At 42.4% G+C, this 14,341-nt stretch overlaps 1 protein-coding gene across 18 annotated transcripts in view; it reads right to left on the bottom strand.

Moving 5' to 3' along the window:
- The window catches only part of KALRN (kalirin RhoGEF kinase), a 672,007-nt gene that overhangs the window by 263,073 nt on the left and 394,593 nt on the right, over positions 1–14,341 (bottom strand). For 14 of the 18 annotated variants that reach the window (XM_046002937.1, XM_046002933.1, XM_046002920.1 and 11 more), the window contains exons 17-19: positions 10,227–10,445; positions 6,470–6,619; positions 3,245–3,359 (exon numbers count right to left, since the gene is read on the bottom strand). In XM_046002937.1, the coding sequence (XP_045858893.1) occupies positions 3,245–3,359; positions 6,470–6,619; positions 10,227–10,445 (484 nt within the window). The remainder of the gene's footprint in view (positions 1–3,244; positions 3,360–6,469; positions 6,620–10,226; positions 10,446–14,341) is intronic. The other 4 variants (XM_046002938.1, XM_046002935.1, XM_046002924.1 and 1 more) reach the window with 1 other exon arrangement.

Genomic DNA, 14,341 nt, shown 5'->3' with positions numbered 1-14,341 from the left:
TGTCTCTAGGTCCAAATTCCCGTGTTGCTGTGGATCCGATCTGATCACGAGCTATTCTCATGTTACCTCTAATGATGGCAGGTGAGAGGACATGCACAAGGCACATAGCCCCATGGTGGGCCACGGCAGGTGTCCATCCATGTCCTGTCTCTCCCTCCTCCTGTCACTGCAGCAGCAGGTGGCCACGTGCCCAGATTCCCTATGTGTTTAATAGTGTGCTCTGTGCTGGAAGCACTCACAATTCGTCTGTATTATGTCTGCCTCCAGCTTCCTGCTAACTCTGTTATATACTAATTCACACTAATGATTTGAAAAATTACTACTTAGTAAGCACTCACTCTGTGGCAGGCACATATTCTCACAATATCCTGTGATGCTCGTACCATTATTACCTCTACTTACAGATGAAGGCAGTGAGGTTCAGAGAGGATAGGTCATTGCCCAGGGTCATTCAGGAATGTTTGACTTCAGAGCCTGGGTCCTTAGCTGCCTTGGTCGTCCCGGTTATAGGGGCTGTGAACACATACTACTGTGCTTTACAAAAAGGGGCACCTGCACCCCAGTGTTTACAGCAGTCATGTCCACAACAGCTTAACTATGGAAAGAGCCCAGATGGATAAAGAAGATCTGGTAGATAGCTACAATGGGATATTACTCAGCCATCAAAAAAAAATGAAATCTTGCCAGATGGAGATGGAGGGTATTATGTTAAGTGAAATAAGTCAGTTGGAGAAAGACAAATACCATATTATTTCACTCATACGCAGAATTTAAGAAACAAAACAGATGAACACAGAGGAAGAGAAGGAAAAATAAAATAAGACAAAAAGAAAAAGAGAGAGAAACCCTAAGAGACTCTTGACTATAAGGGAACAAACTGAGGGTTGCTGGAGGGGAGGGTGGTGAGGGGCTGGGCATTAAGGGGGGCACGTGATGTAATGAGTCCTGGGTGTTACATGCAACTGATGAATTACTATAGTCTATCCCTGAAACTAGTAATATATTGTATGTTACCTAAATTGCATTTCAATAAAAAAATTCTTTTAAAAAAGGGTACAACCAATTTGCAGTGCTTATACTTAGAACTTTTTGTGCATCCTCCTGGAAGTTTGATTCTCTAAGGAAAGAATCTCTTCCCTTAGGCTGAGAACTTTTACAGGTCTCAATTATTCACCAATCCCTATATCCATGCCTTTATTAAGTAACTTTTTAATTCCTTCCCAAAGAGATAAATCCTACTTCCTCTCCCCCCACCCCCAGGGTTCAGCTATGTGACTTGCTCTGGCAAAGGATTGTTAATAGATATCATACAAGCAGGAATTTAGTGTGCTTGTGCACTTGACCTTGGCCTCATCACTATAAGAAGTTTTCCTGGGTAATCGCTTCTTCAGCTGAGGTCCCGGAATTAATACATGTGGAGCAGACAAGACTCCAACATGTAGTGAGGCACTAAGCCAGCCAGGCTGGCAGAAACGCACTGCTGAGACCGGCCAAGACAGCTAGTCTCCAGCCAACACACAGTGACTTGAACAAAAAAATGCTGACAGTTGTGTGGCACTGGGCTTTATGCCATAATAATTGCACCTGTAACAAAAACTTAAAATAAGTGGCACTGGCCTTAGGTCCAGGTAGCGGATAGACAAGAAATGGGTATGGGAGAAATTGCCTGTACCTGCCCGTAGGTCCCTGCTCAGGAGGAAGCCTCGTCTGGGCAGAGACAAGTGAGAAGCAGTGTTTACTTTAATCTTTCTGTCTCCTAATCAGAGCTTTGCTGACTGCAGAATCTTACAGGGTGGTTAAGAGAATCAACCCTGATGAGGCAAAAATCCTAAAGAGTTTCAGATTACATTTCTCTCATTCTGGAAAGATTTCCCAAGGACAATAACCTGCCTTCACCCCCATGAAGCTGCAGCATACCCTGCTCTTTCTGTGAGCCCAACGCTTGCAGCACACTGAGGTACGGGGGGCATGGGCTCGCCCAGAAGGCAGTTGGTCTCACCCACACCTCCGCCACCCCAATGCTAAGTCAGGACACGAGCACTGTAGCATGCATGGTGGCCAGCCAGCCACAGGGTCCCTGGACCTCAAATGGGGAGCACCTCTGGAAGAGGAACCCTGCCTGCCTCTTCTCCATAGGGAATTTTATTACTAAATTTAATTCTTCCCAGTGGCCTCTGATCTTGCAGCCTCCTAAGCTCTCTGAGCAGGGAGGAAAGCCCTTCCTAAGGCAGATCAGCTTTGCAGCCCTCAGCCTGCCCCAGCCCTCACTCCAGGTCAGTTTCAGCTCCCTCCCTGGCCTTGGTCTCTAGGCTGGGAGCCCTCTGCTGTGTTGAGATGACATTTGTTAAATTCTTCTCCTGCTCAAAGGCTAATTTCTGCACGGTCCAGCATAAGCGATACCACCGATAATAATTTAAGCTTAATATGGTCATCAATAAGCAATGATTAAAGGTTACTGATTTTTTAATGTAACTGTAGACTCTATAGAATTCAGAGAGATATTAAAGATGTGCTGGACCAGTAGTTATCTAAATTTGACGTGCACACAAATCATCTGGTTGGGACTGGCAGGAGCCCTTGCCAAAATGCAGCTTCTATTTCAGTAGGTCTAGGCAAGGCCTGAGGTTCTGTTTAACAGGCTCCCAGGTGATGCCAGGGCTGCTAGTCTGGGGACCACATTTTGATGAGCAAGAAGAGTTCAGATGCCCATCATTTTAAAGTAAGAAACTTGAAGTTTTAAAAGCTCACATAGTAAGTAACAAAGCCAGGATTAGAAGTTGGTTTCATGATTCTCAGTGTGTGTCTTGTTTCCAGGCTGTAAGAAAGCCTCATCTGTGCTCCTCAGTATGTTAGCCACAGCTGGCTACTTATACTTCAACTAAGAAACGGTCAATAGAAGGAAACATTTAGTTTTTCAATTGTCTTAGCTACATCAGTCAGGTGCTCAGCAGCCTATGTGCCTAGTGCCTACTAGATGCACAGGGTAGGTATGGACCATGTCTTTTCCTTCAGAAAATTCTGTGAAGTGCTGCTCTAGATTAAGATAAATGAAAAAGTGCTAGGGAAATTTTATCTTCATCTTTCTGATGCCCTTTTAAACACTGCCGATCCCCCCTGCCCCCACATCAAATGTCCTCTTATCTAAGGAGAAGCAGCAGGAAACGTGAGAGTGCACAGCGACCAGGTTCACAGCCTCTGGTCTGGGCTGCTGATGTGGCCTGTGGCTGGACACTCCCACACTGACCTTTCACTTGCTGCTCAGGTCCCCGGGTGTGGCTGGCGGCACTGGGCATGCTGACGTTGTTCCTGTGGATGTACTTGAGGAACACTTCCGCATTCCGCCGGGCCAGGGTACAGGCCTGAAAGAGACGAAGGTGTGAGGAGCCCAGCAGGTGCATGGGGTCTGACACTGGGGGAGGGGCACCAGTGGACCAGTTTCTGGAGCTCTGGGTGAGCAGAGCCCTGAAGGCCACTTCTGGTTCCCAGACACTCCCATTCTAAAGCAGGAAGCTCCCCTTTTCGTGATGTAAAGAATTACTCCCTAGGCCTCTCCCCTTTCCATCCCAGAGGAAAATCAGCAATCAGCCATCCCTTGACTACCTCTCTTCATAGGTACTAACGTCTCAGGCTGGTTTTCCTCTGCCACCAGAATGCCTCTTAGAGGACCACTGGGGTAAGCCACTTTCGCATTTAATTTATTTTTATTGATTTATTAATTTATTTGTTTATTATTTATTTATTTGACAGACAGAGATCACAAGTAGGCAGGCAAGCAGGCAGAGAGAGAGGAGGAAGCAGGCTCCCCGCTGAGCAGAGAGCCCGCTGCAGGGCTCAATCCCAGGACTGGGATCATGACCCCAGCCAAAGGCAGAGGCTTTAACACACTGAGCCACCCAGACGGCCCGCATTCATTTAATTTAGACTCAAGAAAGCAAATTTGGTAAACAAGCCTATTAACCACATATTCCATATCTAAATGGAAGTCACCTACACTTAAAAAACTTATTTGTCCATAAAATCCGCCCCAGCTCAATAACACTAATATCTTATTGCTGGGAAATATGGATCTATACACAGGAATAAGAACCACTATGCTACCCTCTTTATGACTCCCATTAGCTGTGGATGGCAGAGAGGACAGGTCACACTCTCCTTGTGCCTGGGGAGGAGACCCAGGTCCAGAAAGGGCAGGAACCATGAAGCACATCAGGGCTGGAATCTATGACTATGGGCAGAGTATTTCTAGTTCCTCTCAAGACCACAGAATTTCTGAATTTCTTTACAGAGCATAATTTTTTCTGTTGTACAAGTCTAGAGACAGTATAAGCCTCCCCTTATCCCTGGTTCTCTTCTCTGCGGCGTCAGTTACCCACAATCCACTGCAGTCCCAAACCAGGTGGTCCTCCTGAAGCATTGTCCGGTCAGTGGTAGCCTATCCTTACCTCATATTGCCTATGTCATTTCCCTCACTTCGCCTTACCACGCAGGCATTGTATCATCTCACACCATCACAAGAGGGGTGAGTACAGTGCAGTGAGATATTTTGAGGGAGAGACCATATTCACATGACTTTTATTACAGTATATTGTCATAGTTGTTCTACGTATCTCTCAGTTATCTATTATCAGCTGTTCATCTCTTACTGTGCCTTGTTTATAAATTAAACTTTATCATAGGTGTATATGAGTAGGGAAAAGCAAGGTATATGTAGGGTTCTACACTATTCACAGGTTCAGGCATCCGCTGGGGGTCTTGGAACATATTCCCCATGGATAAGGGGGACTGCTATTTACCCTAGTCTACTAATTTTTAATCTACAGTTTCTAATATTATCTAGATGAAACTGTCAAACTTTAATACCTTTGACATTTAACAACTGATTCTCTAAATTATATAGTAAAAAATTATTTTAAATTTTGCATTAACAATGTGGTTTCTGGGAGCTCTGGTAAAAGATTTTTGGGTGGGTCCATCTATTGTGAGGTCCATGAATTTAACAGCTGGATGGTGGTCCAAAGCTAAGGTATCCAACATAGATCAACTAACACACCTAAATGGGGAACTCAATAGTCCATCCATCAGACATTTAATTCCCACAGTCACAGGGAATTTTTCACCTATGATTTTAGGCACATATGGAAAACGTTAGGCCAGAACATTTTCTTCTTTCATTCTTCAAAAGAAACATGTCATTTTATGAAGTAATATCTTTACCTCTTTTAAAAGTCTTTCATATGCTCTCCTTCGGTCACTGTTTTAAACTTTGTTTTATGGTAGAGAAGACTTCTAAAATCTTTGCACCCTGTATAGAAGACTTTTTATTTAATCTTATTGGTAAGAGCTCATTGCTAAGGATTCTGACTGAGTGTGGGTACACACACCTGATAGGAGGACAGTAGGGAGAAGCCATCTCAAAAAGAGAGAGAGAAAAAAAAAGTGAAACTCAAAGGGGTGGTCAAGTAGAAAAAATCCCTAATAAAAGAAAGTCAGCTAATTACAGAATTATAGAAAAGCAGTGGCAACATGTCAGGGTATAAAAATTCTCTTTGTACTCTCAGAAACCTGAAAGGAAGCAGAACATGAAAGCAAGAAATTTGAGAGTAAACAGAGCTTAGATAAGTTTTAACACAGATGACTCTGTTGGAGAGATGATCAAAGGCTGGAGGAAAGAGGCTTACTAGGACTTTCCACACTAGCTGAAAGCCTGCTCAGAACAGGACTGTGCTTCCTCTCTGGGAAGCTGGGGCTCTAATAAGAACAAAACAAACAAAATGAGGTATTTCTCTCTTCGTGCAACAGAATAAACGGTGTTATATCCAATGATTATTGATAATTGCTAGATTGGCAAATAAATAAGGTGTCTAAATTTATTTAATTCTTGCCCTAAATTTTGCATCATCCATTTATACAATATTTAATACTGTTTTATATCTAGACACACATATATATATATATGCATGTGTGTGAGAGTATATATATATATATATACATATATATAATTTTTAAAAAATTTATTTCTTTTAAGTTATCTCTACACCCAATATGGGGGCTTGAGCTCACAACCCTGAGATCAAAAGTTTGCATGCTTTACTGACTGAGCCAAACAGATGCTTCCAAGGCTATGTGTTTCAATTAAAAATATTTTCATAAACCAAACATAACTGGGTGAAACTGTGTTTTTCTCAATTACCAACATCAATGAGATATCAAGATATTCAAACAGGCACCTGCAGTAATGGTGTATAACTGTCTAAGTATATAGAAAGTAAGGGAGAGAAATAATGTTGGAAGCATAACTTTTCAATCTTCCAAATTAACCAGCCAATATCTTCTCTATAAATGCCTCCCTTTAGATAAGAAGTGAGGAAAAAGAGAGGGATGGAAAGCCCATATGATGAAACGTGTGTGTGTGTGTGTGTGTGTGTGTGTGTGTGTGTACATGTGATCTTCAATGACAATGTGCTCTGACCTTAAGAAAGGCCTCCTTTTGTTCCAAATGTTTGCTGATGAGTGGGATGACATGGTCGATCTCTGCTGCTGGTCCCAGTTTATCTCGTCCGCCACACCAGTCCTCGTCTCTCCGGTATTCTTGCTCTAAACTCTCCAGGACACTACAGACCTAATGAACCATGGAGGAAAGTTTCAGTAAATTAACAGTGTTTTCTGAGCACCTTCAGCCAACAGAACCCTATGCAGGTGACTAGTTTCATTTGAAGTTCAGTCTGTAGATTTAGAACATGCGGTGCCTCTGGGACATGGAAGGGAAGTCCAGGACACAGCTGAACTCAGGAGACAGGTTAGGACTGAGAGATGGATTTTGGAATCATTTGACAGTTGCTGGTTGAAGGCCAACATCACTTAGGGAGAGTATACAAGAGAAGAGAAGAAAAAAGACCAGTAATTTGGGGGGGTTTCAAAGTGTTCTTTATATATTCTACCACTGGAACTTTATGATAACTCTGTCAATGTGGCAGAGCAGGAAAATGAAGTTTAGAGAAAATACTACGCTTAGGCTTGTCCAACCATCCACACTTGCCCTACAGGAAGTAGCCCTAAACAGAAGTGAAGGAGGAAAAGGCTTGTGTTGTGGGACTTATGGGCCATAAGTGAAATGTTTTCTTTCCCCTCCCTTGGCAAAAATAAGCCCGCAAAAATATCTAGAGGTATTGTCATAAGGCAGTGACATCTTCAGACCTTCTATTACAAAATAGACGTTTTGTTCAGAGGATAATATACTGGGTTAACTTAAAAAAAGAGTTGTTCTCCAAGTGCTAAGAGGTCATACTCTAAAAGCAAAAGCATTTTGAATGGGACTTGGATGGAAGATAGGTTGGGTGTAACAGAAGGGGACCCAGGGCAATCTTGTGTCAAAGTCTAGGGAAGGATGCAGAAAATAGAAACTCATATCCTTATACTTTCCTTCACTAGACTTGGAACACTTGGCTATGGCAGGGGGTGGGGAACAGCTACATATCCCATGTCCTCTTTGCCTGAGAAAGTCATCCCTTTTGAGGAAGAGTATGGAGTTGGACAGGATGTTTACTGAGCGATGAATTGAGCTAAAAGATGTCCCAGGCAGCACACCCCAGTAGCCAACATGCTCCCATGTCATGAGAAGGCCTGGCCCTGAATTCTGACTCCTCTAGCACCACACACCTCTTCTTATGGAAGGCATGAACATGTATAGGAGGGCCCAAATCTTGAGAGAAAATGGATTATAGAGAAGCAAAAACTTTAAAAAGGCATAGTTAGGTCCCATGATAATACTGGACTAAAAACAACTTGGGAACTAGAAGAAATGAAAAGATTATCAAACATAAATCTTTCAATTTAGCAGCTAACGAAACAGAGATTTGGGTCAGTTCTGGGTCAAATTTCCTGACTTTAATGTAGTGCTTTGTCCCCTTCAGCGTCTAGACCCATCAAAAACTAAAATTTGTGTGTGATACTAGACAGGGCTTTACCCTCATTTAAAAAAAATTGGATATAGGTATTTCCTGCTTTCTACAAGTTCACATTAGTACCTGTTTTTGCTAACTGAAAGAAATATGAGGTAGGTTTTCACTCTTATGATAAAAGGTGAAAGTAGCATTCAGTGTTTGTGCTGCGGTGAGCTGTGGGGCTGTTCTAGAGGCAGTACACATCCTGAGCAATGACAGTGGGCCCCCCAAGCTCCTTCCCCAGGTGTAGTTCCTGGTGAAGCAGCATCTCAGCATCCAGCTGCCACAGCTCTGAACTGTATCTGTGACCATCTGTGATTTACCTCGATTTATTCTGTGTAGCTGTTAGCAAGATGTGTCCCTAAGATTTCAGAAAGGCCTAAAAGAGGTTAATTTTTAGGTCTGGGAATATTAAAAAATTTTTTCCATATAAGTAAATAGTCATTGCTTCTTTGTATCTGATTTCAGCTTATAGAAGTTTTCATAGGAACACTACTTTCAGATAGCAGGAGAAGCCTGCTTTCAGTTATCTGGCATCATTTGTTGAAGACTTTGCTTTTGAACTGTTTTGTCAAAAATCAGGGGTGCCTGGGTGGCTCAGTGGATTAAGCCGCTGCCTTCGGCTCAGGTCATGATCTCAGGGTCCTGGGATCGAGCCCCGCATCAGGCTCTCTGCTCCGCAGGGACCCTGCTTCCTCCTCTCTCTCTCTGCCTGCCTCTCTGCCTGCCTCCCTGCCTGCCTCTCTGCCTACTTGTGATCTCTCTGTGTCAAATAAATAAATAAAATCTTTAATAAAAAAAAAATCAGCTGCATATTTGTGGGTCTACTTTTAGAATCTCTACTCTTTTTCCTTGTGTCTATTCTTATGTCAACATCATTCTGTCTTGACTATTGTACCTGTAGAATAAGTCTTAAAATCAGATAGTGTAATTCCTCCAACTTTCCTTTTTCTTTTCAAGATTGTTTGGCTATTCTTGGTTCTTTGTATTTCCATATATATCTTATAATCAGTGTATCAATTTTTATCAAAAAGTTTGCTGGGGTTTGATTGGGATTCTGTTGAATTGATAAATTGCCTTAGCCTGCTGCTCCCAACTCTGGGGCCATCAAGGCACCATCAGTTGAGAACGGAGAGAAGCTGTGGAGGTTGGAACACTGGCCACAGGGCCCTCAGACAGGCATGTTATATTTACTCCAGATAGACTTACCCATGGTCCCTGTAAGTCACCCAGAGGAGAATGTTTCTCTGATCTATTTCTACCAGGGAACAATTCCAATGAGGAACGTGTTTTACATGGAATACAATTACGTCTGTTTTCAACCTATTTCATGAAAGAATTCCCTGAAAGCACCCAAATCAGTTGGAAATCCTCTTAGCCCTTGTGCATATTACTGTATAGATGGGAAAGTAAGGGCTCTAAATCCTTGTCATCCCACTGTGTGTGCATCTCCTGCCTTTTCTCCCGCAGCTGCTCTATCCCACCTGCTTGGCTCATAGCCTATGGAGGAGAGACGGCTGTGTCTCCTCCGTCAGATGGAGAGCCCCATGAGTGAAAGAGCTGTATGTTTTCCAAGCACAGGGCCTGACTGGGGCACCCCCAATGATGCTCTGTGGATTCTCACCCTACTCTCCTGACCTTCATTGGAGGCACAGACTTCCCTGCCTCACTGATGTTGGCTTGGCCATGTGACTCATTTTGGCTGCAAGGATGTTAGAGCATGTGGCACACTTGGAGATTTGGGATGCAGTTGCACAGCAGATTTTGGGCTCTTGTACTCCTACTCTTCACCATAAATGTGCCTCAAGTAGCTGCTGGTCCAGGAGGCTGAGAGACATGAAAGCAGATCTAGACCAGACATCCAGCTTGAAGCCCAGTTCTACCGAACTCGGTCAAGATCAGCTGAACTCAAATACTTAAAAACAAAATGTTCATAGTTTTATGCCACTGAGTTGTATGGTAATTTGTTACACAGCATTATCATGGCAGTAGATGGCTGAGACAGCCCTCAACCTAGTGTTCAGCATATACCTAATATCTCCTTCAACACTTAGATCTGATGAGGCTGAGATTTTACAAGAAACAAATCACATGGTTCACTTCTTTAATGGAAAATATTATAAGGAGGCTAACTGTAGTTACTTTCACGTCATTATTCTATTCTCAAAGGCTACTGCTGAGAGGACTAGCTGCTTCTTGAGGGAGATACTATAGGTTTGCAGTATGAGGGGAAAGAAAAACCCTCCACCAACATTAGTCCACCATCTCCCATAGCCCTTCCCTCACCTGTTCAGAAGTTTTATAAAATGCCACAGAGGCGTTGACTAGTTTTAGCCGGTCTTCCATCTTCAGCATGAGCTGCTGCCAGTGGAGGGCCACTTTCTCGGCACATTCCCGGATGGCGTCGGCGTCATAGTGGCCAGCCTGGAGCAGTGCCTCAGCTTTCTGCTGTACCTGCAGGGCGCTCTGGTGCGTCTTCTGCAAGGAAGTGGCATGAAAGAGGGACTGGGCACAAGGGGAGGAGAGAGAGGTCCGTGGGAACAACCCAGGCGTGGTACGGGAGGGGGTGGAGTGAGGCGTGAGTGGAAAGATGCAGAAAAGTTAAAGAGCTTTAAATGGTGGATTCAAACAATTTGTTATGACGATTAATACATCATTGTTTTTAAAGCATATTTAAAAAAAAAGAACATCATGCGTTTTCATTAACCGAATGCTCTGGACCCCAACTCCTGGCCCCACTCTCCTTCTCACGTTACTGGCTCTAAAGATGTCTCCATTTCTGTGGTAGAGAAACAGCAGTTGTGTATACATCTGCTCCTGATTGGTTCAGACATTAGTCAATTTCTCTTTTCAAATCTAATCATAAAATTGTTCACTGTAGTTAGAGTTTTCAAGGAGATTACTGCTGTAGTCCCACTTTACAGGTCAAATAAACACAGTATGTAAGAAAAAAACAACTCCACATAATACAAAGTTCAGCCAACGGTGCAATCATTTTAAACATTAGCTGAAAAGGATTCCAGTAGAAGGACTGGGCAGGTTAATAAAGCCTAAGAGCAGCATCTTACCATTCCTTAGCTATCCCACAAAGGGAACAGAACAGCATAGTACATAATTCAGCTCAATGTGTAATCCCTACGTTATTACATTACTTATGTTTGCCTTTAGGATAATATATAGAGATATATACAGTGGAAGGTTTATTTTCTTATTCAAGCCAAATGTGGTTTGCATTCTCAGAGTTCCTATTAACTGCAGGGCGGAGGGGGAGACCAGGCTGGAGGACTGGATGGCAGAGATAGAGAGCCAAAAGGGAATAAAATTTACTGAAATAAAGTATGGATGTGGTTGAAACATAGGACTTCAAAGACCTAGTATTATCTCGACCTCAACTGCTAGGATCATTTTAACTCAATGGTGCAGGGCTGACTTGGCCTCTGCACGTTTAAGAAAGTATAGCTCAGCTCCTGGTGAAAAGGGACAGCTAGTGGCCCAGTAATTTACTGTAGAATTACTTCTGCCCTTCTTCTCTGGCAGCAGTGCTGGGACAGTTCCCAAGAGCTGATCCATTCTGCACTCCCTGCGTGAGTACAACCTCCCTCCTTTTCATCCCTACACCACCAGCCCCCTTCACCACCATCCTAGACTGCAGTCTGCACAGTCCTGTTTTCACGCCCCCACCATCTATCACCCATCTCCTGGCTTCCCTTCCCTGTCTCTGGAATCTGTACTCAGTGTTTGTTATGTTAGCGTAACTGCCTCTAGTAACCTAGACTCCTTACTCCCTTGTTTCTCCACTAAGTCAGCCCTCGATAGTGATAATCAGATCAGTATTTGAGTTCCTAAATGTTGAAGATGGTTAGAAAAAGTAAACTTCAAAATTAAAAAAAAAAAAAAAAGTAAACTAAGAGTCAGAATGATCCTCCACAAATTCCTGATTTGTCTGTTTTACTTATTGGCACCATTTTCTTTTCCTGTCTCCTAAATAGAGGGGAACCCCAAGGTGCATTCCTGGTTTTTGTTCACTTCTATGGAACTCTTATCTATACCCATGGCTGCTATTACTTCCTTTTTGTAGATGTCACCCAGTATTCATCTCTCACGCTACATGGGACCCTCATCTTTAACTGTCTTTGGGGGTAAGTGTGAGCTGCCCACCATAATTCTCACTCCAATTCAGCAGCACTGATTCAATTGCTCTAGCTGCCTGCCCCATGTTAGCCTCTTACAAAGATGAGTTCTTGGTAAAAGAAGTGAAAGATCTTCCTGGAGAGAGGAGGAAGGCTCATCAGTGAATGCAAATGGCTTGACTACTCTATTAGAGCATCCTGCTTCCTCCCAGACATCTTCTCAAATTCCAATTAAAATGAAATCCCGCCCCCTGGAAGTATCTTCCCACGGCAGTCTACCATTGGTGTTGATGGTGCCCTCCTTGTTGTCACCTGGGTTTACAATCTGGACATCATTCCCGACTGCTGTTCCTCACCCCAAGTCCCAGTCCAACCCACTGCATACCTAGACTTCCATAGTGGTCCCAGAGCTAGCCTCCTTGCCTTCTACTTCGAATCTATCAAACCTATCCCTCACATTTCCAGCACATCAGTTGGTTCTCTGTAATAGGAAGTGCTTGGGTGAAGTGACCCCTAACGGTCTTCTGGCTCCAAAACTCTAATTTTGTGTTTAAACATCATTCCCTTCTCCCAATTCAAAAGCCTTCAGTCATTCTTCCACTGCTATAAAATTAAGTCCAAACTTTGAAGGATGTCCTTAAAATCTCCTCCCAATGTAGTCTTGAACGACTTCCGTAACATTATCATCTACTACTTCCTTAAAAAAACCCTCTGCAAACACACCCTGGCTTATTTTTTTTTAAATTTTTACTTAGAGGAGTACTTTAATAGCTATTATCTAATTAGATTCACATCGACCCTGAGAATGGTTAGAGCAGGACTTTTTGTTTTGTTTTGTTTTTATTAACATATACTGTATTATTTGTTTCAGGGGTACAGGTCTATGATTCATCAGTCTTACACAATTCACAGCGCTCACCATAGTGAACTTATTTTTGCTACCTTCATTCTTCCTGCCTTTTAGTGAACACCCCTTACACTCTCCCCATCTATGTTCCAGTTGTCCTTTGAGACTCAGCTCAAGTCTGGTCTCCTTAAGAGAAGATTAAAGAGTACACGTATTATGATGAACACTGAGTAACGCACAGAATTGCCACCTCACTGTATCACACACCTGCAACTAACATGGCACTGTATGTTAATTACAGTGGAATTAACAATTTTGGGGGGGGAAATTAATAATTTTTTAAACGTTATATTTAAAAAAAATTCTTTTGACAGCTGGAGACTCGCTAAACACTACTTTTTCCTGAACTCCTGTATCACTCATTTAATATATCTGGCTGATTCTCAAGGCAAGCATGACTTTAAACATCACTTTAATAACTGTCATTTATCCAAGGGTACCTGGCACTGCACTTATGTGTATTTTTTTCGAGTTCTTACAACACCACGACAAGGTGGATGTTATTATTCCCACTTCATAAATTACAAACCTGAGGCTGAGGCTGGCTGAATGACCTGCCCCAAAACATACAACCAGGGGGTGATGACACTAGGGATAAGATTCAGTTTTGACTATTCCAGTGCTCATTCCCACTATATCACACCACATTATTTAATCTCCAGAGTTAGAATGGTATCCACAGAGCTTCCTGCAGAGGAAGGGTTCACCAAATGAACATTAGTGATTATGATAATTAACTGGCTTCTCCTCAGTATATGAAACCAGCATATAATTGTCATCAAAACCCCATGATTATGTCTTTTTCTCTGGGAATGAAGGACTAACTCTAATTGTCCTATAATTTAGACTATGTAATAAATCCTCTTCCTTATTCTGAAACTCATTATCATCTGACAGTCCTTGGAACTCCATCCCCTTTAATTTCCAAATGACAAACTTTTATGCACATGACATAGTCTTTGCTTTGATAAGCCTGAGTCATTATTATGCATTTATTTCTATTATTATCAAATCCTATTGAGTGTTATATCTTTAAGACATGGATTACCAAGGATGTTAATACATGATGTTAATGTAGGAGTACATGGAAGAAAATTGAACCAAATCAATTGAATTTATTATCCAGTTTGAACTACTTATTCTGCCATAATGCTTATGTTTAAAATACATAAGAGGATTTCAAATAAAGTTGATTTCAAAACTGAGCTTGTCCCTTTGATAGTCACAGTTCTTGAAGACACATGAGCCAAACCATTTTGCATATTAACAAATAATAATTTGGGTTTGTTGATAAAGCTATGCTTCTGGGTGCTATGTGCTGTTCTCTGTTCTAAATGGTTCTATTTTCCTAAAACTCAGAATAC

The sequence above is a fragment of the Meles meles genome, chromosome 4 (genome assembly GCF_922984935.1).
Source record: "Meles meles chromosome 4, mMelMel3.1 paternal haplotype, whole genome shotgun sequence".
In the NCBI taxonomy this organism is placed as follows: Eukaryota; Metazoa; Chordata; class Mammalia; order Carnivora; family Mustelidae; genus Meles; species Meles meles.
This window is presented reverse-complemented; position numbering and strand designations above follow the sequence as displayed.